Here is a 26,425-nt window from a genome sequence, read left to right as displayed (position 1 = left end):
CTTCAATTTCACCATCTTCACTAATTTCTCTAATTTCATCATCTTGAATCATCATCTCTAAAAAAACTCTCCAGGCCAATTACCAATTCTTTCGGATGTCATTATGCTTGTGAAAATTAGATAAAATTAGATAAGACAAAAATTATAAAATAAAAACTTATTATAAAATCATTTTTTGTAAGAAATTGTTTAACAACAAGTATTTCTGATTTTTTTCCAGGTCAATTGCCAATTCCTTTATGCTTCTGAAAATTGGATAAAATTAGATAAGACAAAAATTATAAGATCAAAACTCATTATAAAATCATTTTTTTGTAAGATTGTTTAAGGGCAAGTGTTTCTGATTTTTTCAATTAGGGCTACAGTAGGGATGACAGAGAAAAGATTGGAGTGAGAAAGATGAAAGAAAAAGGGTTGAGAGGAATGACAGAGGTGAGTAAGGGTTTGGGGGGTTTCTTCTTTTTTTTTTTTTAAGTTTTGAGAAGGAAAATTATTAAAATACCCTTAACCTTAAAACTTAGAATCCATGATATATAAGGGTATTTTTGTCTACTAAAATCCAGTATACATTGCTAAAATGTACCAACTGAAAAACAGGCGTACGCGCGTTAGCAAACCCATATATATATATATATATATTATATCACAAAGGAGAAAGGTATACAATAAACTCCTTTGTTTGTATTTTTTTTAAACAATTTTTAATACAATGAAAAGTAAATCTTAAAAACTTCTTAAGTAAGTGATTTATTTGAAAAAAATTATTTTAGTTAAAAAAAATGTATCCACTATTTGTTTCTAATTTGTTCACTTCGTTTATTTATTTTCTTAATTTCAGTTTTTTCTCCTAATTCTTACAGTTTGATAATGAAAAAGAACATAATAACAGAGAGTCAAGAAGAAAGAGGGAGAAAGTGTCCAACGGTCGAATTTATTTAAAACATCCTATTCCTACACGAACGTAAATGTCATGTTCTAACGTCCAAACGTTACACATTCCTTAATCCTGATTAACCATATACAAAGGCCACACCTTCTTCTGCTTATTCCACTATAATCTCCTTCTCCTTCTTCTTCTGAGCTTTCTCCTGCAACAAAATACTGGGATCTTCACATTTCCAACAATTTTCATCCTCTTCTTCCTTTCCATTTTCCAATTCCAATTCATTTCTCTAACTACTATTTCTGGCTTTAACTTTTCAGATTCAGATGGAACCGGACAACATTGACTGGGACAACATCGACTCTACGTTCGCTCTAGACGACACATACGAGAACTTTGACGCGCCTATGTGGGTCGATCTCTCTGCTTTTGATGACTCTCTCGTTGATGATGAAGCCTGGTTCTGCACTCGCGGTGAGGCTCTTTACGAGCGTATATGTGGAATTTCATTTCTCGCTTTTTTTCCCCTCTTGCTCAGTTGTTTCTTTTCCACTCGCAGATTGCAAGCATCCGAAAACCGCTGAAGATTTTCTTAAACGCAGTTCCAAGGTCGCATCCTCAATTCTTGTTTCTTGTATTCTATTGGATTGTTCAATAACTTAATTTGTGGATAAGTTTTTCGTGATGATGAATTAATTTTTCTTTTCCCTTTTGTTTTTGGTCGAGCAGGTTAAGCGTTTAAGATTTGCATCCTTTTCTGAAATGCTCCCCTTTAGAGACAGACACCGAAGGTACCGAATCCTATGAAAAGGGATTTAAGAAATGTCTTTAAGTAACTTGAAATTTGGCTAAAATTGATTTTAGTATCTATATTTTAGATAGCATGATTTTAATCTTATATTCTGAATTTTACGGGCTTTTATCTCCTATCAAATCAAGATTAAGTATAAGGTCCGGATCAAATTCATCACATTTCAGAAGGAGACTAAAGATCAAGTTTTTTTATGATTGCAAATGCGTATGATTAACCTGACTCATTTTTATGGTTCTGTGGTAGGGGAAATTCTTCAATTGTGGAAATCGCTAAAGCCAAGAATAGTGAAAGATCTAGAAGGCCAAGCTGTTCTGAAAACTTTTATGAAGACAGTGAGAATAGGAATCCAAACTTTACGGCTCCACTTCCCAGTGGAAGTAGGACCAACAAGTTAAAGAAGCCATTGATGAAGACAAAGGATGGAAATCCAAGTCCAAAAGAGCTGAATACTGGTCCAGTGGAGTGTCCTGCGAAAAGTCAGCGAAAAAATCAGCTCAAGAGTACTTTCTCTGCACAAAATTTGTTGGGTGGTAGAGAGATTCTTAGTCAGATCAATGGGTTCTGCTCTGAATTGAAGAGGCTGGCAAGAGGGAGAAGAGAGAAAGGTGGAAGTTCAAGTGGGGTGTCAGAAGAAGAGGTGAAGAAGGAAAGGGTGGTAAAGGAAAGGGTACCTCTGTTTGTGGTCAAGAACTCTTCAAGATCAAGTAACTAAGCTTGATCTGTTATGTTATATAGGAATTTTTCAGTAGTGAAATGGTGCTATAATCATCCGTTTCCATTGGATTATAATTGTAACATAGGATTTGAACTTCTATGATGATTCCGTTACATAGGATTTTGACAACGAAAATGGTGCTAAATTATGCATTTCAAATTTTCAATTGGATTTTGAGAGTTAAGTGTAATAAAGTTCATGCCTAGAACAGTATTTCTTCTTGTTGGGGCTGAAGAACGACGTAGTCTTACAAATTTTAAATTTGTATTGAAGTATCACTTATTTACCACTATTCATCAAATCATAAACCTAAACCTGTTTTTTAACATTGAATGGAATAGGAATCTTTAAAATCAAATCGATAAATAAAAACCTAACAGAAAACTAATTCATAAAGGAAAAAACACAGAATGAAGTCGAAGATTTTTGGATTAGTTTGCAATTATTTTTATCTAGAATAGAACGAATCACGTTACTCAATTAAATTGAGATCAACTATTTAAATACTATTATATTATTTATTATTTTTGTTATTTAAATAATATATTAAACATTAATATATATATATATATATATATATATATATATATATATATATATTCACGTGATTAGCCCGTACCTTTTCTGGTGTTTTCAAAATATTTGTATTGTAAATTCAATTTATCACTTTTTTTTTCATATAAATAATCATTTATATTTTCCCACCCTTTTGATATTTAAGTTAAAATAAAATAAAAGATAAATATAATTTATAATAATTGCTTAAAAATTGTTGGTGTTAATATCAATTATGCTTACTAAGCTCACAACCATTATCATATGTCTCAACATTTAAGTTAAAATAAAATAAAAGATAATTATAAAATTTACAATAATAGCTTAAAAATCATTGATATTGTGTCAATTATGTTTACTAAGCTCATATTTACAATATTTATCATATGTTTTAACTATGTTTTACTAAGCTCGTGTTTGCAACAATTACCATATGTCTCAATTTTCCTTTTAACCTCGCATAACTTATCTTTCAATTTTGTCTAATGAATCCCTTTCTCCATGCATTTTATGAGTTTTTGTTCATTTTTTTATTTCCATTACTATGTTGGGTTTATTTTGTTTCCTTCCTGTGATCTAATGTGTAATCATTTCTTTCTTAATTTTGTCTTTGATCTTTTCATTGTTTGATGTGTTTATCTCATTCTTTTTTATGTATTTATCCCGGTAACCCCTTCAATGTCTCGATTTCAATGCCCTCAACAAAATAAATAATAAAATCATTCATTATGATATAACATTAAACTAACTTATAAAAAAATCATTCCTCTGATTTCATGTGTAATCATCTCTTTCTTAATCTTATCTTCGATCTTTTCATCGTTTGATGTTTACCTCATTCTTTTTGATGTATTTATCTTAGTAACTTCTTCGATCACTCGATTTCAATGCTCTCAACAAGTAGAATAAATAATAAAACAATTCATTATGATATAACATTAGACTAACTTATAAAAAAGAAGAAATCCAAACTAAATTGTAAGAAAACTATTATTCATACCATGCCATTTTCTGTAAACATGTTTAATGTTTGTCCTATGTGTCTTCATTCATTGTATAACATATGACATTACTTTACACTTCAACACTTATCTTTTTGAATGTCACCATGGTTGTCTAAGGTCAAAATTATCACAAAGAACAAGATATTAAATAATGTTGTCCACTACCACTAAGACTGCTACGATATTGAGATGCACGACTCCAACAAGAAATATTGATTATTGACTATGTTCATTATTGTTGCGTCTACAAGTGTTTTGGTGTCTCTACATAACTGAGATTCACAACCTTAACAAGAAATATTGCATCTAGCTTGACATCTTTGATATTCATTAGGATATTTGATTATGTTAGAATCAACTAAGAATACAAACATGTTTACATTATATAAGTAGATGTAAACTTCACTTTACAAGTTGATTTACTAAGATTGGGTTAAACTTAAAATCTACTTTTTAAGACATTAACACCATATAATGAATTTACATATAGAAGTAAGTGTAAATCATCTTATAAGTCGATACATAAAAATTAATTAAACTTAAAATTTACCTCCTATAAATTACATTTAAATACCACATAACAAAATACTACACAAACACTTTAATAAAACATATTTTAAGGAAGAGTACTAAAACTTTACCTAGTAAAAATTGGTTTAATTAACCATATATAAGACAACATATCATTTTTATATTTGGTTTTGAATATATGTGTTTAACTAAAAATATAAGTATGACAAGATAATACTGTATTATTGTTACGTATATAAGATTACGACCTTTTAATTGACTTACACTACTACCGTTATAAAAAGAAAAGGCCGTTATCACACAAGATTTGACTTATACTATTTTATCCACAGCCAACGATACTAAATTAATAAATAAGCATTCTCTGGGAGGATACGCCATTGGTTTTATTAATTTATTTCATTCCTACTTTATAAATGTTTAAATTAATGTTTCAAACTGTATTTTTAAATAGCTTTTATTTATATTCTAAGAACCGTTATATATTTGTTTGACGTTTCGATCCATTGATCTCCTGTACAAGAAGAAATGAATACCTATATATATATATCACTTAAAAGTGATCTATTATTCAAATTTAGATCATACTTATCTTTAATAAAGGGAAAATTAATACTATTTTATAACATCAGTTGTTTTTTACTTTTTTTAAGTTACATTAATCTACTCCAAACTCTTATATTTGTTTCCGGCTATGAAAAGACAAAAGAAGTGAGTTTACCAAGAAAGTCCGAGAAATAAGAAAAAAACATGAAAAACAAATAATAGTTTTCTGAAAACTTCCGTATAAAGTAGCAAAAGATAAAGAAATTACAAAATTAAAGCAAAATTGAATATATAATTTGTTACAATGAGTTTCCAAAACTAAGTGTTTCGGTAGATATTTTTCGAGACATATGATTTACCGAAATAACTTTGTCGTTTGCTATTCGAATGTTCGCTCTCCTGCAATATAAACCGAACGCTCGTCCTTCTATTGGTCACTCGCGCTCCTTTGTTTTCTTACTGCCGACCGTTCTGTACCTGTAAAAGGCACTCTGACGCTCAAGTTAGGCGTGTTGTTGAAGAACTTTAGCTCTTAATGAAATACTTAGTGAAGAGTTAACACTGTTTGAGTATTTGAGAATGATAAAGTGTGAGTAAAGCATAAGTGGAACGTACCTGGCCTTTGGCTCTGTCAGTGTACTTATAAGTGCTTCATAGACGAAATAATAACAAACTTACCTGAAGATTCGGTTGGTTGCTCATAAACTGCTTTATGAATATCTTTAATCAGATATCCTTGATTATTTTATCCTCTGCTGGATTATTAGTCTAATAACTTAAATGCTGGCCCAATTGTGGCCCAACATCATTTAACTTGGTTTGTTGACGAGCGCTGCTATAGTAGAGTTGACGAGCACGACTACAATAGAAAGGCCGATCGATCCTAAGTGGATGGACCAAACGGTGCAAAATGTTAATCGTTCGGTCTCCACTAGGTACGATACATATTCCCCCAAGTCCGAGTTAAACGTTCAACTTTAGCTAAGGTTAAGTATAGGACTTATGAGTTTGAGAGAGGCTGTTTTTAGTCGTTGCTCGCTGCTGGCGAAACGGTGGACTTTATAACTTCTCTTTTGATATTCAATAGGCCGAGAGGCCATTTTATAAGGCCGGATTAGATTCCACAAAGAACATTTGTAACCGTTCGACTTTGACATAGGAGCTCTTCCTAGAGAACGGGCTTTATCGTTCAGATTTACACTAGGAGTTCCTAGAGAACTTCCTAGCGATAGGGCTTTACCTCTTTGCTTTGATTTTGACCTAGGAGTTCTTCCTAGGGAACGGGCTTTACCGCTCGGTTGAGGACGAGAGTGAGCGTTCACTTAGAACGTTCCCGACTCGGTTTAGGACGAGAGTGAGTGTTCACTTAGAACGTTCTCTACCGCTCGGTTTAGGACGAGAGGGAGCGTTCACTTAGAACGTTCCCCACCACTCGGTTTGGACAATGTGTTTTTCATATAGTGTCCCTGGGTTTTGTTTACGAGAGTGACAGTTCGTTGAGAACTTCTATCACCGCTCGGTTTGGACCATGTGTTTTTCAGATAATGTCCCTGGGTTTTGTTTACAAGAGTGACAGTTCGTTGAGAACTTCTATCACCGCTCGATTTGGACCAGGTGTTTTTCAAATAAAGTCCCTGAGTTTTGTTTACGAGAGTGACAGTTCGTTGAGAACTTCTATCATCGCTCGGTTTGGACCAGGAGTTTTTCAGATAATGTCCCTGAGTTTTGTTTACGAGAGTGACAGTTCGTTGAGAACTTCTATCACCGCCCGGTTCGGACCAAGTGTTTTTCAGATAACGTCCCTGGGTATTTTTCATGCGAGTGATGGCTTACTTCTGAGAGAGATTTACCTCTTCGGTCTTCTTGCACTCCTCTTGACCGAGTGACCGAGTACCTGTAAGGCCAAATGACCGAATGCTGGAATGATTGAGGCCATGGAAGGCCGAACAGTTGAGGCCGAATGGCCGAGCTGTTGTATGATTGAACACTTGATGCCAAATTTAGCTAATTGGTGAGTGCGTCACCTTAATAAGTCTTTGAACAATATTATAATATTGAATTAAGATATTTAAATTAAACCATATAAATTAAATAATAAAATGAATCTATATCAAAATAATTATCTGTAAAGCCGTAAAAGCTTGTTGACATTAATGGTGAGATTGTATCCTTATCCGGTTTCTTGTGATTATAAGGGATGCCCCCCGACCCCACGGTGGACGCCAAAATGTTTCAGTAGATATTTTTGTGGGACCGAGACACGTGACTTACCGCTCCTGAATAACTTTGTCGATTTCTCTCTGAATGCTTGCTCTCCGAATGCTCGCTCTCCTGCAATATAGACCGAACGCTCGTCCTTCTATTGGTCGCTCACGCTCCTTTGATTTCCTGCTGCCAACCGTTCGGTATTGGCATGAACCGATTGGTCTCCTTCTTGACGCAAGGGGGGGGTGGGGGGATGTATCTGCAAAAGGCACTCTGACGCTCAAGTTAGGCGTGTTGTTGAAGAGCTTTAGCTTTTAATGAAATGCTCAGTGAAGGGTTAGCACTGTTTGAGTATTTAAGAATGATATAGTGTGAGTAAAGCGTAAGTGGGACGTACCTGGCCTTTGGCCATGTCAATGTATTTTTAAGTGCTTCATAGACGAAATAATAACAAACTTACCTGAAGATTCGGTTGGTTGCTCATAAACAGCTTTATGAATATCTTTAATCAGATATCCTTGATTATTTTATCCTCTACTGGATTATTAGTCCAATAACTTAAATGCTGGCCTAACTGTGGTCCAACATCATTTAACCTGGTTTGTTGACGAGCGCTGCTACAATAGAGTTGACGAGTGCGGCTACAGTAGATAGATCGATCGGTACTAAGTGGATGGACCGAACGGTGCTGAATGTTAACCGTTCGGTCTCCACTAGGTATGATACACTAAGTATCTTAGATATATTTTATAATACGTTCAAGAGTGTGTACATAATCTCTTAGTTTGAAAGTTAAAAATAAGGTAAAAATGTAAAGTATTGATGGATGAGTAAATTTTATCATAATCCCTTAACTATAGGTTGCATATATCTTTTTATTTAAGCTTAGTTGAAGTAACTTACTCATGTCTAACTGAATTTTCATTGTTCAAACTTGTTTATTGTTTCGATGGTGGTATAGAGCATTTTCTGGATCATTGTTAGGAAAAAACCAGTAATTATCTATATTATATTTTTGGATTAATTGTTTATTTTGTGTCTAGCTTCGTAGTGTGTCAAATAGATTCACACTTTAAAAAAAGTTTCAATTTCGTCTACATGTGATATAATGTACATTAATCAAGTCCATCCAGTTAATTTTCCAGAAAAAAAGTTAATTGTTTTATGATGTGACAAAAAAAGTATGCTAACGTATCAAAAACAATTTTTTAAAGTTTGCATATGTTTAAATGTAATGTGGTTACAAAAGAGGGAGCTTATACGTGGATATCCTAATTATAATTAGAAACAAATTAGGGTTGAGATTTTCCTTTTAATTATAATTAGAAATAAATTAAGAGTTATAATTTGTTTTGTTAATTACTTCTAAAATTCAATTTCTGATTAGTTCTAAATCTCTTTGTCATTACAATTGAATATGACAAACCCTAATTTGATCCTCAAACGTTAATTTTCTTTCTCTTAATCGAAAACCCAACTTGAGGGGGGAAGGGTTTCTATGTTCGTGGCTTGGTGGCAGCGAGACTTTGGACTTGCGATTCATGACGTGGAGAACTCACGATTCCCAGTTGCATGAAGAAGACGACGGTGATACGGTGTCACGATTCGTGTGGGGTTCTTCATCGTACATGAACGATGGCTAAGAGGGTTTCGTTTCCCCCTTTTGATCTGGTTGTTTTCGTAGGAAAGGTAGGCATGCTCAGGAACCGCAGGCGCGACCTCTTTGCGACGCAAAGGTCAAGGCAGTGACATCTCCGCGACACAAGGGTTTCTCTCTCTGATGACTTCGCGGTAAGGGTTTCAATGGGGTTTTTGGGACTTGTTCTCACGTTTTTTATATCAAATTTGGGCTTTTTAGGACATCTATTTTTGGGTTCCTGATTTCTTCTCTAAAAGTTGGTGGCGCAAGGAGCAGTAACAAGGAAGGCTCTCACTCTTCTCTGTTTTTGGTTTGGCTTTTGGGAGAATAATTTCTTCCTTCATCTTTTTGGTTTTTATTGGGATTTCTTTTATTTTTGGTTTATGGCTCACAATGAACGTAGGCGTGGCCACAAAGAAGACGTGGTGGTGGATGTAAATTTGGGGTTCTTGGTTTTGTGAATTTGGGTGGTTCTTTGTTGCATTGTGATAGGTTGAGGTTGAAGAGGGTCTACGGTGGTGGTGACCGATGGTGGTGGTGGCCGATGGCAGCGGCGGACCTTTGGACTAGTTAGGCCTACAATGGAACTCACTTTGTTGTTTAAAATATCCAAACAATGCCAAATGCATTTCAAAATCCCCAAATGCGCTTCTATTTTCGAAACCCCCAATTGTGATTCTTTTTTGTTCCTTATGTAGATAACGAGTTCTCTTCGATCACTAACTCAACAATCCTCTATTAGAAATTCCTAAATTCCTTTTCTTTACTTGAAACCCTAATTTTATTAACATTATCTATTTAAATACCGTGAATAGAATTGAACTTGATTGATGCACATTATACATCGTCTGGACGAAATTGAAACTTTTTTAAGAGTGTGGACCAAGTTGACACACTATAGCAAAACTAGGGACAAAGTAAACAATTAAACCTATGTTTTAGTTGACTTGTTAATATGTTATTACTTATTTATATTATGTATCATCTAAATTTATTTTTTACTTTTACCATTTTAACATTTTAAAATTAAAATAAACATTTTATCAATATTATATTTTAAGTGATTATTTGTTTATATTTAACCATTTTTTTAAACTTAATATTTTTTTAAGGTTTAAACCCTTCGTTGGTCCTCAAGTTTGTATGAAAATCTCAGTTGGGTCCTCAAGTTTTTTTCTGTCTCAATTGGGTCATATTTTTTGTAAAAGTGAGCACATTTTGCCATAACCGTTAAGTGTTGTGAAACGGCGTTAAAATGGTGTGAGCTGGAGCACAGAGAATGTGGTGACGTGTTTAGGGTTTCTTACGTGGACTGTTTTGTTTAAAATAATAGTGGTGATGTGGCAACCCTTTATTCATATTAGGTATATCAGAATTAGGGATTTGAAAATTGGAATTGGGGATTTAATTTGGTTGTTGCGAGATGAAGCGGAGGACGAACAAGAACTCCAATCTTGAACAAGACGAAGAGGGCAGCTAATAGTTGACGCGACTAAGGTAAGATACCTCGTTTCGTCTTTGGTTTTGTGTTTCAGTGCATGTGATTTGTGGTCTTCGACAATTGGGTTTTTGTCTTGGTCTGTATGTATTTTTATAATGCTTTGTGGTCCCCATTTTGCATGTTCAATTGTTACATTGTTTATCAGTTGTAGTGGTCCCAAATTTTGTTTCTTGAATTGTTTTTCAGTTGTAGTGGTCCCCGTGTCTATGAGTGTTTCGTTAGTGGGGATGTTACTTTGTTCCCTGTCCCCCTGTCTTTGTCGGTGTGAGTGTTTAGTTAGTGAGTGAGTGTTTAGTTAGTGAGTGAGTGTTTCCGTAGTTGTAGCAGTGTAATATTCGAAACACTTGTTAACCCCCATAATGTACAGGTTATAAAAGGAAGTTGTTGATATGGATGAGGAACGTATTAAGGTGGTGGTCCACCATTCTGGAAATTTTGTGAGTGATGATAATGGGAACTTAAGCTTTGAAGGAGAGAGAGCAGAATGGTCTTGTGATCCAGACTTGTTTAGCTATTTTGGCATAGTAGCGTCAGTCAAAGATTTAGGTCATATGGACATCAAAGAGTTATGGTACGGTTTAGGAGGTCAGTCTGTGCACCCAGATAGGTTAGAATTATTAACTGATGATAGGGGTGCCATGCACATGTTGAACATTGCTAGGTTAAATGATGAAGTTCATCTGTATGTGGTTCATAATATGATGGAACCAGAAATAATAGAAATGATTGATTGGGTTGGTGGTCAAGTTAATGATGAAGGTGATGTTGCAAGACAAGTGGAGGAGGTTGAGGTTGTTCGTGATGTTCAACTTGGAACAGAAATGGTGGAGGGTGAGGGGGATACCCATGAGGGTGAGGTCCATACTGAAGTTGAAACAGAAATGGTGGAGGGTGAGGGGGATACCCATGTGGGTGATGTTGAGGTCCATACTGAAGTTGGAAGAGAAATGGTGGAGGGTGAGGGGGATGCCCAGGAGGGTGATGGTCTGGATCATACTGCAGTAGGAAGAAAAATGGTTGAGGGTGAGGATGATGCCCATGAGGGTGAAGGTGATGGGTATGAGGGTGATGGTGAGGATCATAGTGATGTTGGTAAAAAAATGGTTGAGGGTGATGGTGAGGATCATAGTGATGCCCATGAGGGTGAAGGTGATGGGTATGAGGGTGAAGGTGAGGATCATAGTGATGCCTATGAGGGTGATGGTGAGGATGTTGAGATCCATCATGAGGAGGAAGCTGAGGTACATGATGTAGATGATTTTGAGCTAGAGGATTATGAAGAGGATGATGATGTAGAAGACAGTGAGGGTGATGCACATCAGGCAGAGTCTGAGGACGAAGATGTAGATAGAAGTGAAGGAAGTCTAATTGATGTCAGCGTGCATTGTGACATTGGGACTTCTAAAGGAAATGTGGGAGAACAAGCTTCCAGTGCCTTACTTGAGTCTGAACGGTCAACAGATAATGAATTTATTCATGATATGTGTGGGTTGTCTGACAATGAGTGGTTATCAGAGGAGTTGTTGAGTGGATCAGATAGTGAGGACAATCATGTGAGGACTAAGATAAGGTTTCCCACTTTTAGTATGCCTAAAACTTTGGTGGATTATAAATGGGAAGTAGGAACCTATTTTCCTGAGAAAAATGAATTCACAGATGCCATAAGGACTTATGCACTAAGTAATGGGAGAAGTTTAAAATTTATTAAGAATGACAAGAAAAGGATTTCTGTCAAGTGCTTGGGTGGAAGAGGAAATTGTAAATGGTATGCGTATTGTTCCTTTAGGACTGATATCAGTGCATGGCAACTGAGAAAAGTGTTTGATAACCACAACTGTAGTAGAGATTTCAATGTTAAGTTGATCACTTCAAAGTGGTTGAGTGAAAGGATGGAGAAAACTGTGAGAGAAAATCCTACAATGAAGGTCATGGACATTAGGGACAAAGTTACTAGGAAATGGAATGTAGGAATTTCAAGAAATATGGCGTTTAGGGCAAGAGCAATGGCAAGAGATAAGGTTGAAGGATCATTCAAAGATCAATATAGAAGACTTCGCGATTATGGTCATGAGCTGCTGAAAACAAATTCAGGAACAACAGTAAAAATCAAAGTTGATAACAGTAATGGTGAGGTCATATTCCAAAGATTTTATGCATGCTTGAAGGCATGCAAGGATAGCTTCATTTGTTGTAGACCTATTATTGGCTTGGATGGATGCTTTCTGAAAACCAAGTATGGAGGGGAGTTACTAACAGCAGTGGGAAGAGATGGAAACGACCAAATGATGCCCATAGCATATGCTATTGTTGAGGTAGAAAACAAAGACTCCTGGACTTGGTTCTTGGAGCTCCTTATTGAGGACCTTGGTGGGGCAGCTGTATGTGCAGGATGCACATTTATTTCAGACCAACAAAAGGTCAGTGAATGTTCAATATGTTTTACATATAACTGAATATCTTCATTAAACAAATGTTAATTACAATATGTTGAATATGTCAGGGTCTTTTGCCAGCAATCCAGGATCTTCTACCTGGTGTAGAACAAAGATTTTGTGTTAGGCATTTATATTCAAACTTCAGAAAAAAATTTCCTGGAAAAAACCTTAAACGTCTGATGTGGCGGGCAGCAACAGCAACACACCCACAACAATGGGAGACTGAAATGAGGAATATTAGAGACATAAATCTTGACGCATTTAAATATCTGATTGCCATCCCACCTAGGTATGCATTAAGTCTTCTAGTTATTAACTCTTAACCATATTTCAATATTTGCTTCCTTGCCATGACACATAGTTGACTACTTATATTCACTTATCCCAGGTTTTGGTCAAGATCTAGATTCACCTCTAGATCACAATGTGACACTCTTGTCAACAACATGAGTGAGGCCTTTAATAGTGTGCTAGTCGATAGTAGGTCTAAGCCTATTATTACCATGTTAGAAGACATAAGGGTTTACATAATGAAGAGATGGGCTGCCAACAGGACAAAGATCACATCATATCAAGGTTCAATATGCCCCAAGATTTTTAGCAGATTTCAAAAGGAGTCCTGGTTAACTAGACATTGGTTACCAAGGTAACTTTTATGATGTGTGTTTCCATTCATGTTAACTTTCTTTCCATACAGGTGGTCAAGAGAAAAATTATTTGAAGTGAAACATCTTTCAGAATTTGGTCAGCAATTTGTTGTGAATATTGACACCATGGACTGCACATGTAGAAAATGGGCAATTACTGGCATTCCGTGTACTCATGCCATCACTGCAATGAAGTTTTTGAATATAAATGCAGAAGACTACATTGGCAACTGGTTTAGGAAGTCTACTTATGAAGAGACTTACAACACAATAATTAACCCTATCAATGGACAACATGTCTGGGATGTTACACCCTATGCAGATATATTACCACCAAAGAAGAGGACAATGCCAGGAAGGCCCAAGAAGAAACGAAGGCTAGAGGAGTGGGAGTTGAAGAAGAATAACAGTGAATTAAGAAAGGGTGGCCAGAGGAAAACATGTGGCATCTGCAAACAACTTGGACACAACAGAAAAGGCTGTCCACAAAGACCTCCAACAGTAGAGGTTCCTACAGCCCAATCTTCTCAAGTCACCCAACCTCCAGCAACACATGTTCCTATTGGTGACCAATCTTCTCAAGTCACCCAACCTCCAGCAACTATGCCTTTATCTGATGAATGATGTACTGATCAATGATCTAATGTACTGATCCTAAATTTATATTTTGTAGCAAATGTTTGCTCTATCATTTTGAACACAGTCTGTGCAAATGTATTGTTATGATGTATTTTGGATATGTAAGACAATGTTGTTATCATTTTGAACAGCTTCTGTTATCATCTAAGACAATTGAACAGCTTCTGTTATCATCTAATACAATGTTTGTGGTTATCAGAAAGTGATTACTGCCCAATTTTGTTATCACTCATCAACTTTATTTCTCATTACTTTATTGCTCATTGCTTTATCATTATTCCACTTAAAGTAACAATACAATTAAATGAAATTAAATGACACACATTATCACTGTAATAACTCACCAACATTAATAAAACACACATTACATATAAGCCAAGTTTCAAGTCTGATAACATTAATAAAAAACACATTACATATAACCCAAGTTTGAAATCTGATCACAGATGACACAGCATCAACCAACTTTCACCAACATTGCTAATACAATTACATTCAAAACAAATATGACAAAGATCATCCCCACCAACAATTTAAACCACTTATCTAACTTAACTAAACTTTTCTCTATACAACCCAGTCTGATCTTTGGACAATATGTTTCTTCCATTTGCAACACACTGTCTTCCATGCTCATCACACCCACTTCTTCAGTTCTTTCACTATCAGTCCTTTCTTCTACATTCAGCCATTTTCCTTCATTTCCTTCGTCAATGCACCACTTGAAGAAGTTGCAACCAACCAATTCTCCACTCCCACCCTGTTCAACACCAACACACACACCTTCGTCAAAACCCAAATAAATAGACATAGATTTATTGTGATATCAAACTGACCTTGAAGTTAGGGCAACCCCAGAATTTTTTCCCCTTGTTCTTAGGGGTTCTCGCAGTACGAAACACTGCACTGTGACCACAGAGGCATCTTGGGTTTCCATCGAAGCTCCTAACACTGCCACTACTGCGTTGCATGGCCGAACCCAAACATTGGCAAGAGGAAGATGAACGAGACATCCTTACCACCTCCTCAACAGTGCTTGCCCAAGACGTAAGACACCAGCTCTGGTTCACCAAGACGAAACACGATCCTCTCCAACAGGAGAATATACTTTGGATGAGATGGGATGCCCTTAAATGTTAGGGCTTCGTAGCCTACGTGGATAAAAACAACAAACAGTCAATTTTAATGCACAATGCCACGTCCGTAAATTGAAAAATCCAGCTCACACCATTTTAACGCCGTTTCACAACACTTAACGGTTATGGCAAAATGTGCTCACTTTTACAAAAAATATGACCCAATTGAGACAGAAAAAAACTTGAGGACCCAACTGAGATTTTCATACAAACTTGAGGACCAACGAAGGGTTTAAACCTTTTTTTAATTAAAAAATTATGTACAAAATAAATAAAAAGTACTTACAACAAAATTATAAAAATTATTTATACTTAATTTTATAATAAATAATAATAATAATTTTATTATTTTTATCATCATAAAAAAAAGTGAAAATGCATTGTTTTCATTGGTTGTTGTAAGAAAGTTACCATTTACTCTTTAAAAAAACGAAATTAAATTTAGAATATTTAAAATAGTTAAAAAAAATCTTAACATAATAAAAATGATATATAATTATATTAACTTGTTAAAATGTGATTTTACAGTTCCATGAGAGGAATCTCTTAAGCTCTCTAGAAATATATTTTACAGTTCCAATGTCAACATGGTATCAGAATAGGTTGTTTGAGTTCTTTCAACCTTGGTTGTCCACTGGCAGCTATAAAAGTTTTGTCTTTCAACATTTGTCTTAGATCTAAATGAGCAATTGAGCTATCCATCATTTATCTGAAATATCTTTTAGCTATTTTTCCATTGTCTGCCATAACAATTCATCGTCAGCTACCGTTTGTCGTTGGCCACTGCCATGTAGGCTCTCATCAGTCAATGATGACAATTTAGTCCTTGCAGTTTTGTTATTGTTTGCCACTGCATGCCCCATCCATTACTGATGGCAATCCAGTCCCTATAGTCTTGTTGTTGTCTGAACTGTTGACCATCATCCACTTTTTGATGAAAATCTCCTTTGTTAAAGTCATCCTAGTTAAAGTTTCATGGTGCTAGTTGATGTTTTGTGGTTGTCCACTACTGTCCAATTCATAAGCCGTTGTTAGTTGTTCATAGACCTGTGTTTGCATTTTTGTTATCCGTTGACCATTGTCATATGTTTGCCGCACACTCTTGAAGAGGGATCATATATCTCACGAGGAGTCTCTTTGGCTACACTGGTTTGTGAGTTCAATTTGGTTTATAGACATTCTTTCTTGATGGTATGAAGCATACATGCATCTTGTTCGAAGCCAAAGTTACTATTCTATTGTCTCATTCGAGACAAGTTGATTTTGTTGGATCAAATGACCAACTTACATATGTATTGACCATGTTCCTAAAGAGATCTCAAATTGAGTTTACCTATTCCAAGCTTGGTTCATATAATATGTATGCTCCAACTTGAGGGGAGTGTTAAAATAATTATATCTATTTATAATCATTAAGTCTAGGCAAGGTGTAGTATGTTATATCATTTATTAGTTGTACCCAGTTCTACATTTAGGGTCTAGTTCAGTCATGTTCCATGTATTCTTTTATTTTCATTATATATAGATTAAGGATCCCTTAAGTCATCTAGAAATATATTTTACAGTTTTAATTCAATAATAATAACTCTTTTTTATAATATAATATTAAATTTATAATATTTAAAACATTAGAATAAAATTCAATAAAATTATAATATGACAATAAATTAATATATCATAAGATATTAACAATAAATGTCTCTGAAATATTTGATAATATCTTGTGGATATAACTAAATATGATAATAAGTTATTATTATATTATAAGATATTATTTGTAAATATCTTAAATATATTTTATAACAGGTAGGGCACACAAATCCCCAGTTTGAAAGCTACAAATAAGGTACAGGAGGATCGTGTGTTGATGGATGAACAAGTTTTATTATTATCTGTTAATTGTAGTTTGCATACATGTTTTAATCCAATATTAGTGGAGGTAGCTTACTGATGAATATATTTGATTATTTAGTTTTAATGAATAATAGTCCAGTTATTATATATAATATTATTTATAAATATTTTGAAAATATTTTATAATAGATATTTAATAATACTAAAAAAAACCTATTTAAAAGAAAATAAACATATTTGATTATTTAGTTTTAATGAATAATAATCCAATTATTAAAACTACGTTGGTAATTTATTTTAAAGGTATAAGATGCGGTTGGTGCATTAAAACCATTTTTAAATAAGTAGACTATATCTCACTACTGTACCCTGTGGAATCCAATAATGGCTTGAAGTATCAGCCATCAAAACGCAACATTGTCAACATAACACCCTTTTTGTGCCCTTTTTGTGTTTTTTTTATTCTCTCTCTCACTCTCTCACACATTGTTCTATTCTTCAGTGAGTAGTATCTTTGGTGTGTGTCTACAATGAACAGCATCTCATCGATCACGTTTGATTCTCACGCGATATGCAACCCTCACCGCCCCTTTTCATCTCGCCGCTTTCATCTCGCTCGAAACCTTGTCGTATGCTCCGCTAAGCCCGTCGCACCTCCTCCCACCAAGCTCGCCGCTGCCGACACATCCGCCGCCCGCATCGGCTCGCTGAGCCAGGTCTCTGGCGTGCTGGGTTGCCAGTGGGGTGATGAGGGCAAGGGTAAACTCGTCGACGTCTTGGCCCAACACTTCGAAATCGTTGCTCGCTGTCAGGTACCGGGCAAGTTCTTTTCTTTTTACCCTTTCGCAGCTTTTCCCCTTGTCGCGAATCTGAGGGATGTCTTGGAATTTCAATGGAATTAGTGGGTTGTGGTGGAAGTGTTGTCTTAGGGTTCATTTGTCTGTTTACCAGTGCCTTTGTTTAAGGTTTTTGATTCTTTGATTCATATTTTTTTTGTAATAATTTATTATAAGAAGTACACTGAATTGAATCTTGAATTAGGTGTGCCGTCAATTTGTCCCTGAATCTACAGTGATGTCATTTTTGTTTCTCAAATTATTAAATAATGTTTATTTTAGTTCTTCGTTGTTACCAAAGGACAGTGGGTTTTGACTTTTGAGTCCCTGAAATTACAAAAAGTAAGAATTCGGGAGGGAAATCTTTAGTAATATGCTGTCTGATACACTCTTTTGAATTTCGTTTCTACTGGTGGTTGGAATTTATTTTAAGTCATAAATTTTTCAGTCTGGTTTCTTCTTTAATGAGTACTGTACATGTTTTGTAGCTTCAATCAAATTTTAACCTAGAGAATCTGTTTTTTATTTTATTTTTCTTTTTTTCTTAAATTGATTGATGTCTGGTAATTTCAGGGACTATAACGGCATTTCTGCAGTTCCAGATTGCGATAGGGTTAATTTTAGGGATTATTTTGGTGTATTGAGATCGGCTTCGCTTGGTGTTGGTTTGTCTTTTTAGTTGTTGCTTTGCACTGATAATTTGTGGTTATTAATGTATTTCTCAGGGTGGAGCTAATGCTGGGCATACTATCTACAATGCAGAAGGGAAAAAGTTTGCGCTTCATCTTGTTCCTTCTGGTATTCTGAACGAGGATACTCTGTGTGTTATTGGGAATGGGGTTGTAGTGCACCTGCCGGGGTTGTTTAAAGAGATTGATGGTCTTGAATCAAGTGGGGTCTCTTGCCAGGGAAGGATATTGATATCTGATCGTGCTCACCTGTTATTTGATTTCCACCAAGTAGTGGATGGATTGAGGGAAACCGAGCTTGCTAAATCTTTCATCGGCACCACCAAGAGAGGCATTGGACCCTGCTACTCCAGCAAGGTTAACCGCAATGGCATCAGAGTAGGTGATTTGAGGCGGATGGATACTTTCCCCCAGAAGCTTGATGTTATATTGTCAGATGCAGCATTAAGGTTTAAAGATTTCAACTATGGTCCAGACGTGCTAAGGGAAGAAGTTGAAAAATACAAGAGATATGCTGAGAGGTTGGAACCATTTATTGCTGATACTGTGCATGTCATGAATGAGGCCATAACACAGAAGAGGAAGATTTTGGTTGAAGGAGGACAAGCAACCATGTTGGACATTGATTTTGGAACTTATCCATTTGTTACATCGTCTAGCCCATCAGCAGGCGGGATATGCACTGGTCTTGGTATTGCTCCAAGGGTGATTGGTGATTTAATAGGAGTGGTACGTGGATATTTATCTGTTTTTATTGTTCATTAGAGTATTTATCTGTTTATCGAAATTGTTTTTGCTTTTGCTTCTAATAACTAATTGTTCCTTACTGCCAAACATTAAACACTTGGCTCAGGAACTTCAAGTTGTTTCTGTTTTTTTGTGTTAAAGAATATAATGTCAACAAATTAAGCTCATACTTAATTTTATTTTGGCTGTGTAGGTGAAGGCATACACTACAAGAGTTGGTTCCGGACCTTTTCCTACTGAAATTCTGGGTTCAGGGGGTGATCTCCTCAGATTTGCTGGGCAGGAGTTTGGCACAACTACTGGCCGTCCTCGGCGGTGTGGCTGGCTGGATATAGTAGCCTTGAAATACTCATGTCAGATAAATGGTTTTTCATCGTTGAATCTTACCAAGCTGGATGTTTTATCAGATCTTGATGAAATTCAGTTGGGTATTTCTTACAAACTTGATGATGGCACCTTAATCAAATCATTTCCCTCTGACCTCCGTCTTCTTGAGCAATTGAAGGTAACTTTTTTCCATCTTTCCCATCCACTCCATTGTTGGTCCTTCTGGATCACCAACTAAATGCTTTGATTTGATACATTCTAACATAAACCAGAACGTGAAAGAACATGTTTTTCAAGGAAGGTAAAGCTCCTTAATTGCTAGGGAGCTTGTTTATGTTTATATGTTTTTTTATGTTGTAGGTGGAATACGAAGTACTTCCAGGATGGAAGTCTGATATTTCTTCCGTAAGAAACTACTCTGACCTTCCAAAAGCTGCACGGCAATACGTGGAAAGGGTAGAAGAACTTGTGGGGGTCCCTATTCACTACATTGGTGTTGGACCTGGACGTGATGCCCTCATATACAAATGATTTTTCATGTTGAATTTGCATGCCTCTGTAGGAAAAGTTGAGGCTTTTTGCGGTAGGGATGCCAATTCCAGCTAACATTTGATGAGTTTTGGGATGAAAACATATTCGTGGTGACGAGTGAGGATCACCTACATGATGTAATATGGTGCTAGCCGTTTTGAATGGCATTTTGGATTTCATATAGAAATTTGATTCAGGATACTTCACCGTCTAATTTTGCAATACTTGTCGCAATGATGAGTCTGAGTTAGATGTCCGGTGATAACATGTGTCCCCGTTACTCATGTGGTAGAAAATAAATGTTATACTATCAACAATGTTGCATCATGGTTTTGTTGCTCCTTGCAATCTTTATTTATTCTCTCTTATCATTTCCCATCAATTTCACATGGCTTTTTGGCTTTAGTTCTTAAGAAATACATTTTTCTACAAAGGGTCTGTTTTAGTTTACTTTAGTATGATAGTATTTTGGAAAAGATAATTGTAAATATAAAAGGAATCTATTACCTATAGAGTACAAAGAACATAATAATCTATTTGAATTTTAGTTTGGAAAATTAAGCCGAGTTAAATTTAGTTGCAGTTGAAATTTTGCCATTTGTAGATTTAAGTTAATTAGAGTTTGACGTTAATTTTGCTTCCAGCTAGATCTAAATGGAAGTGTAGAACATATCGATGCATTATTTAATAAAAATTAAAAGTTATTGAGTACTTACATTGAAATCCAAATCTACCTTTGATATTAAAAAAAGTGGTTTGAGTAGGACAAATAAAAATATAAAAAGGAAGGATATCATGTGATAAAGAAAAAAAGAGTATTGTAGGCTATTTGAATTAAAGTATAATGACATTGATGTCCTTTAAGATAAATAATTTATCATAAAATACCTATCTATCTGTGTTGGAATTTTTGTTTTTTTTTTTTAAAAAAAAGGTGCTAAGCGCTAGTCTACACTTTCCAAATTTCAAGTGGGCGTGGAATGTCCAAATTTTTTCCATGGACAAAAGAATTATCTAATAATTATTTATCAAATTATTGCTAATTAAAGTTTTTTGAATAAATTTTAAATAAGTTAATTTTAAATGTTGTTAAATTAAAATTTAATAAAAATTATTTATATTATTATTATTATTATTATTATTAATGATTTACGTAAAAAGTTACTATAAGAAAAACATTGCAATGATAATTAACGTTAAGTATTCATTTAAATATTAAAGCTAAATTTGTTTTGTTGAAAATGTTTTTATAAGTTATTAATGATAATATAATTTTGTCATTGGAAATTAATAATAATTGAAGTAACATTGGTAATTTATGATTAATAATTTGAAATGATTAAAACGGATATATAAATTATATAAGGAAGATTGAGTAACTTTTTCACTGTTACACTCAGGTGGATTATTGTGGTAAGCGGGTGTCATCCTCTCCCAAATATTTAAATTTTTTTAAAATTATATATAGTATGTACTGAGAATTGACGTGAATTAAATTATATTTTTTTTATTTTTTTATAGAGCGTAATACTTAATATTAATAAATAATAAATTATAAAATTAAATTGATAAAATAAAAAATATTATTATGATATTTTTTATTTTCTTTTTTATTACTTTTTGAGTTTTTTTTTAATAATACTTGATTCTCATTCTCATGGGCTTTTTTTTATGTTTATGAAAATAAAGACATAAATTTATTATTTTTGTTCTTAATCTTCATATCTTTCATTTTCGGAAGATAATTAATTTTTTTTGTCTTATTTGATAGTAAAATATATTTTAATAATTAACATTTATTTTCATCTCATAAGTTTTCTAAATATTTATTTATTATGAAATAAGAAAAAATTTATATATTATATGTTTTTTTATATTTCATTTTTAATTGTATCTTGATTATCATAGATTTATTTAATAATTATATTCACTCAATTTTTGATTACATTGTGATAAATTAATTTAGTCTTAAACTTTATTTTAAAAATTAAGTATATTGATGACTAATAAAATAATATATTTATTTTGTAAGAGTGAGAGAAAATGGAAGTTATGTGTGCGATGATGAAAATAACACATATTCAATTAAAAATATAAGATTAATCTAATGATAAAAGTGAGAAGGAAGATGAGAAAAGTTATGAAAGTTTTACTCACTAATGATTCAATTCATTTTTAGTTTTAAAAGAATAGTAAATGATGACAAAATCCAATGAGTCAGTTATATATTTATGATTAAACAAATTATCAATAATATTTATAATTTAGTCAGTTATATAAATGTAAAAGTAATAAAACATTTAAAAATATAATCAATTATATTATTATAATTTATTATTATTCTTTTTCTTCACACGTAATAAAAAGATTTTCTCTTAATTTATATTTGGTTTTGCACATTTTCATTTTCTCCTTTTTTATCCGGGTAAACTGTATATATATAGACACAAACAGAGCAACAGAGATATATTTTGGATGTGTTAATATGTCACCATCAGATAAAGAGATGCATTGGTTCATAATTGTATCATTAGTATTACAATATTTGGTTAATGGTACATGTTCAAGCAGCAATTACGTGTCAAATGAATATTTTAATGAATTTCACGACAAGTTGTATTACTAAAGTTTCGATTTTTTCTCTCTGTTTTGTAACTGCAATTCATGTACAACAACATCAATGGAGAGTGGAGTCAGTAGTAAGAAAACATCACCTCCATCTTCGCAGCAATTCATTTCTGTTACCACCCCTCTGCTTCATTTGGAAAAGGTATCCAATTTAATCATCTTATTCTAATTGAATAGTTTTTTCTTACTTGTCCTTTATGTATCGTGGAACCCGCCCCAGACATTGCATGTAAATAACAGATTTAGAAGCAGTTTTATGCCATCTAATTGCAATTTGTTTCTTTTTTGGGTAAGGAAACTGGGGAATCAAGCACAGGAGTGTTTCACGAGAGGGAGATAGAGGATGCTGAGAAATATGAATTGGAAGTTGATGACTCTCCCATTGAGCAAGTGAGGCTAACAGTTCCAATCACTGATGACCCTACTCAGCCAGCACTAACATTTAGGACATGGATTCTGGGGTTGGCATCATGTGTGCTTCTTGCCTTTGTGAACCAATTTTTTTGCTACAGAACCAACCCTTTACAAATCTCTTCAGTCTCAGCACAGATTGCTACACTCCCTCTTGGCAAACTGATGGCTGCAACTCTTCCGACTAAACCAATTCGTGTGCCATTCACGAAATGGTCATTTTCAATGAATCCGGGGCCATTCACTTTGAAGGAGCATGTGCTTATCACCATCTTTGCTACATCTGGATCTAATGGTGTTGATGCAATCAGCATCATCACAATCGTTAAGGCTTTCTATCACAGGAGCATCCATCCAGTAGCAGCTTATTTGTTAGTAATGTCAACCCAAATGCTTGGATATGGATGGGCTGGGATTTTTAGAAGATTCCTAGTGGACTCCCCTTTTATGTGGTGGCCTGAAAACCTTGTGCAGGTGTCTCTATTCAAGGCATTTCATGAAAAAGAAAAAAGGTCTAAAGGAGGATACACCAGGATGCAATTCTTTCTCCTAGTCTTTGTAGCGAGCTTTGCCTATTACACTCTTCCAGGGTACCTTTTCCAAGCAATATCAACCATCTCGGTTGTTTGCCTGATTTGGAATGATTCCATCACAGCCCAACAAATTGGTTCAGGCATGAATGGAATTGGCATAGGCTCATTTGGCCTCGATTGGAACAATGTTGCAGCCTTCTTAGGTAGTCCTTTAGCTGTACCTGGCTTTGCCATCGTCAACATGTTGATAGGATTTATGCTGGATATGTATGTTCTGGTTCCCCTTGCCTATTGGAGCAATTTATATGATGCCAAAAAGTTTCCCCTCATTAGTTCTCACACGTTTGACTCAACTGGTGCAACGTATAATGTTACTCGGGTTCTAAATCCCAGAACTTTTGACATTGATTTGGATAGTTATAACAATTACAGCAAGATCTATCTTAGTATAACATTTGCCTTTGAGTATGGATTAAGCTTTGCAACTTTGACTGCCACTATTTCCCACGTAGTCCTCTTTCATGGAGAAATGATTCTTCAGACGTGGAGGAAGACAACAAGAGCACCAAAAGAACAACTTGGAGATGTCCATACAAGAATTATGAAGAGAAACTATGAACAAGTCCCTGAATGGTGGTTTGCCACCATATTGATCCTTATGGTTGTTGTGGCCTTGGTTGCTTGTGAGAGCTTTGGAAAGCAACTCCAACTGCCATGGTGGGGAATTTTACTTTCTCTAACAATTGCATTAGTGTTCACCTTGCCAATTGGGGTTATTGTAGCTACAACAAACATAAAAACAGGACTCAACGTGATTTCAGAGTTAATAATTGGATTCATTTACCCAGGAAAACCCCTTGCTAATGTAGTCTTTAAGATTTATGGACATGACAGCATGGTACAGGCAGTTTCGTTTCTTAATGACTTCAAATTAGGCCACTACATGAAAATTCCTCCTAAATCTATGTTCATCGTTCAGGTTGTAGGCACAGTTGTTGCTTCAACTGTCTACTTTGCCACATCTTGGTGGCTTCTGACGTCTATTGAAAACATTTGTGATGAAGCATTGTTGCCAAAGGGTAGTCCATGGACATGCCCTGGTGACGATGTGTTCTATAATGCTTCAATCATATGGGGAGTTGTAGGACCACAGAGAATGTTTGCCAAGGACGGTGTTTACCCTGGGATGAATTGGTTTTTCCTCATTGGTCTACTTGCTCCTATTCCAGTGTGGTTGCTTTCTCGTAAATTCCCCAACCACAAGTGGATTGAACTCATCAACTTTCCCATTATCGCTGCAGGTGCATCCAACATTCCACCAGCCAGATCAGTGAATTATATTACATGGGGCATTGTTGGAATCTTCTTCAATTTCTATGTTTATAGAAAGTTTAAGGCATGGTGGGTCCGGCATACTTACATCCTTTCAGCTGCTTTAGATGCTGGAGTTGCTTTCATGAGTGTGATCCTTTATTTCACCCTTCAATCTAATGGTATTTTTGGTCCAGTCTGGTGGGGTCTTGATGCAGACCACTGCCCTTTGGCCAAATGCCCCACAGCTCCAGGTGTATATGCCGAGGGATGCCCTCTTCTTTGATTTCCTTATTCGTGTGCAATCACCCATATTCTGTAGTGAATATGATATTTTTTTAGGTGAATTCAAGGTATGATATTGGACCTTAAATGTACCTGAAGTGTATATATTCACATTCTATCTCTGCTGATTGTAAAGTATAATAGAATATTGAACAAGAAATTCAACTTGAGAGTAGAACAAGCAAAAAAGATCTTTTAAACGAACTAAGAATCTGTTTTACTTTGATTTCTTTGTGTTAAAACTATCAGTGTATGTTATTTCATTCTCGCATGCCTCAGGAGGCAAGTGGAAACTAGAACTATTGATTTTAGTGTTATATGATGAAGAAGACGAATTTGTTGTGATTAGGAAGGATGACTACTTATTATGTTGTTATCCATCATCAATGCTTGTAGTTTCTACAGAAATTCGATTAAGGATATTATTATTATTATTAGACAATGTATTGCAGTTTGTTTGATGATTTTTCAATATTATAAGAAAATATGGATAAATGTGCTGGCTGTTTTATTACTATCTTTGACACTGAGAAATTTCGTATAAAGGCAACCACATCTCAGAAACAAAATCACCCAGTCTAAAGACTTAGTCGGATGTTCTCCACCTTGGGATCCACCTTGGTTCAGATGATCTCGGTGGAAGTGTGTCAAGATGTTCATACTTTTTTAAAAAGTTTTTTCAATTGGATTCTAATTTTTGAAAGTGTTTTAATTAGTTTTTTTTAAATTATTAATGTGTTTTTTCTTTAATTTTTTTTAAAAATTTTTTATTGTCATGTGTCAAGTATTTGGTACAACATGTAACACTGTTAATGGTGTTAGATTTTTTTAAAAAAAAAAAACTTAATTGATGCATTTTTTTAAAAGTTTAGAAATTAAAACATTTTTTAAAATCACGATTAACTTCACGCACTCCTACCAAAGTAAGACTATCTAAATAATTAAGTTATTTTTAAAATGAGTTTTTATGAGAAGTTACTTTGGTTTTTGGGAAAAACTTTAACTAGAATTAATCAAAAGACT

The 26,425-nt window shown here is 34.6% G+C and overlaps 5 protein-coding genes across 5 annotated transcripts; 4 read left to right on the top strand and 1 right to left on the bottom strand.

Moving 5' to 3' along the window:
• The first annotated feature begins 957 nt into the window (after positions 1-957).
• Positions 958-2,591, top strand: LOC148197953 (uncharacterized). Its single transcript, XM_088091799.1, has 4 exons — positions 958-1,357; positions 1,443-1,492; positions 1,613-1,674; positions 1,941-2,591. The coding sequence occupies exons 1-4, from the start codon at positions 1,210-1,212 to the stop codon at positions 2,407-2,409; spliced, it is 729 nt and encodes a 242-aa protein (XP_087947925.1). The 5' UTR covers positions 958-1,209; the 3' UTR covers positions 2,410-2,591.
• Positions 2,592-12,267: 9,676 nt separating this feature from the next.
• Positions 12,268-14,307, top strand: LOC148197952 (uncharacterized). The gene is made up of 4 exons (XM_088115446.1): positions 12,268-12,810; positions 12,894-13,117; positions 13,217-13,474; positions 13,526-14,307. Exons 1-4 carry the CDS (start codon positions 12,283-12,285, stop codon positions 14,097-14,099), a joined length of 1,584 nt encoding a protein of 527 aa, XP_087971572.1. The 5' UTR covers positions 12,268-12,282; the 3' UTR covers positions 14,100-14,307.
• A 116-nt stretch (positions 14,308-14,423) lies between these two features.
• On the bottom strand, positions 14,424-15,460 carry LOC148197951 (uncharacterized). Its single transcript, XM_088114874.1, has 2 exons — positions 14,951-15,460; positions 14,424-14,874 (listed from the first exon to the last, which is right to left on the bottom strand). The coding sequence occupies exons 1-2, from the start codon at positions 15,125-15,127 to the stop codon at positions 14,572-14,574; spliced, it is 480 nt and encodes a 159-aa protein (XP_087971000.1). The 5' UTR covers positions 15,128-15,460; the 3' UTR covers positions 14,424-14,571.
• Positions 15,461-17,480: 2,020 nt separating this feature from the next.
• ADSS (adenylosuccinate synthase) lies at positions 17,481-20,600 on the top strand. The gene is made up of 4 exons (XM_047316709.2): positions 17,481-17,916; positions 18,666-19,358; positions 19,570-19,881; positions 20,064-20,600. The coding sequence occupies exons 1-4, from the start codon at positions 17,635-17,637 to the stop codon at positions 20,232-20,234; spliced, it is 1,458 nt and encodes a 485-aa protein (XP_047172665.1). The 5' UTR covers positions 17,481-17,634; the 3' UTR covers positions 20,235-20,600.
• Positions 20,601-22,909: 2,309 nt separating this feature from the next.
• Positions 22,910-25,580, top strand: LOC124840680 (oligopeptide transporter 5-like). The gene is made up of 2 exons (XM_047316816.2): positions 22,910-23,004; positions 23,157-25,580. The coding sequence occupies exons 1-2, from the start codon at positions 22,915-22,917 to the stop codon at positions 25,401-25,403; spliced, it is 2,337 nt and encodes a 778-aa protein (XP_047172772.1). The 5' UTR covers positions 22,910-22,914; the 3' UTR covers positions 25,404-25,580.
• The last annotated feature ends 845 nt before the right edge of the window (positions 25,581-26,425 follow it).

This window comes from Vigna umbellata, chromosome 5 (genome assembly GCF_029865625.1).
Source record: "Vigna umbellata cultivar VRB3 chromosome 5, Vumbellata_1.0, whole genome shotgun sequence".
Classification (NCBI taxonomy): Eukaryota; Viridiplantae; Streptophyta; class Magnoliopsida; order Fabales; family Fabaceae; genus Vigna; species Vigna umbellata.
This window is presented reverse-complemented; position numbering and strand designations above follow the sequence as displayed.

Bases quoted from the DNA above. Each gene is read 5' to 3' on its own strand.
- LOC148197953 (XM_088091799.1), top strand. From the start codon at position 1,210: ATGGAACCGGACAACATTGACTGGGACAACATCGACTCTACGTTCGCT. The intron at 1,493-1,612 runs GTCGCATCCTCA...TTGGTCGAGCAG, and splicing joins TTCTTAAACGCAGTTCCAAG to GTTAAGCGTTTAAGATTTGC. The intron at 1,675-1,940 runs GTACCGAATCCT...GTTCTGTGGTAG, and splicing joins TTTAGAGACAGACACCGAAG to GGGAAATTCTTCAATTGTGG.
- LOC148197952 (XM_088115446.1), top strand. From the start codon at position 12,283: ATGGAGAAAACTGTGAGAGAAAATCCTACAATGAAGGTCATGGACATT. The intron at 12,811-12,893 runs GTCAGTGAATGT...TGAATATGTCAG, and splicing joins TTATTTCAGACCAACAAAAG to GGTCTTTTGCCAGCAATCCA. The intron at 13,475-13,525 runs GTAACTTTTATG...CTTTCCATACAG, and splicing joins ACTAGACATTGGTTACCAAG to GTGGTCAAGAGAAAAATTAT.
- LOC148197951 (XM_088114874.1), bottom strand. From the start codon at position 15,127: ATGTCTCGTTCATCTTCCTCTTGCCAATGTTTGGGTTCGGCCATGCAA. The intron at 14,875-14,950 runs GTCAGTTTGATA...GGTGTTGAACAG, and splicing joins GGGGTTGCCCTAACTTCAAG to GGTGGGAGTGGAGAATTGGT.
- ADSS (XM_047316709.2), top strand. From the start codon at position 17,635: ATGAACAGCATCTCATCGATCACGTTTGATTCTCACGCGATATGCAAC. The intron at 19,359-19,569 runs GTACGTGGATAT...TTGGCTGTGTAG, and splicing joins TTGGTGATTTAATAGGAGTG to GTGAAGGCATACACTACAAG. The intron at 19,882-20,063 runs GTAACTTTTTTC...TTTATGTTGTAG, and splicing joins GTCTTCTTGAGCAATTGAAG to GTGGAATACGAAGTACTTCC.
- LOC124840680 (XM_047316816.2), top strand. From the start codon at position 22,915: ATGGAGAGTGGAGTCAGTAGTAAGAAAACATCACCTCCATCTTCGCAG. The intron at 23,005-23,156 runs GTATCCAATTTA...TTTTTGGGTAAG, and splicing joins CTCTGCTTCATTTGGAAAAG to GAAACTGGGGAATCAAGCAC.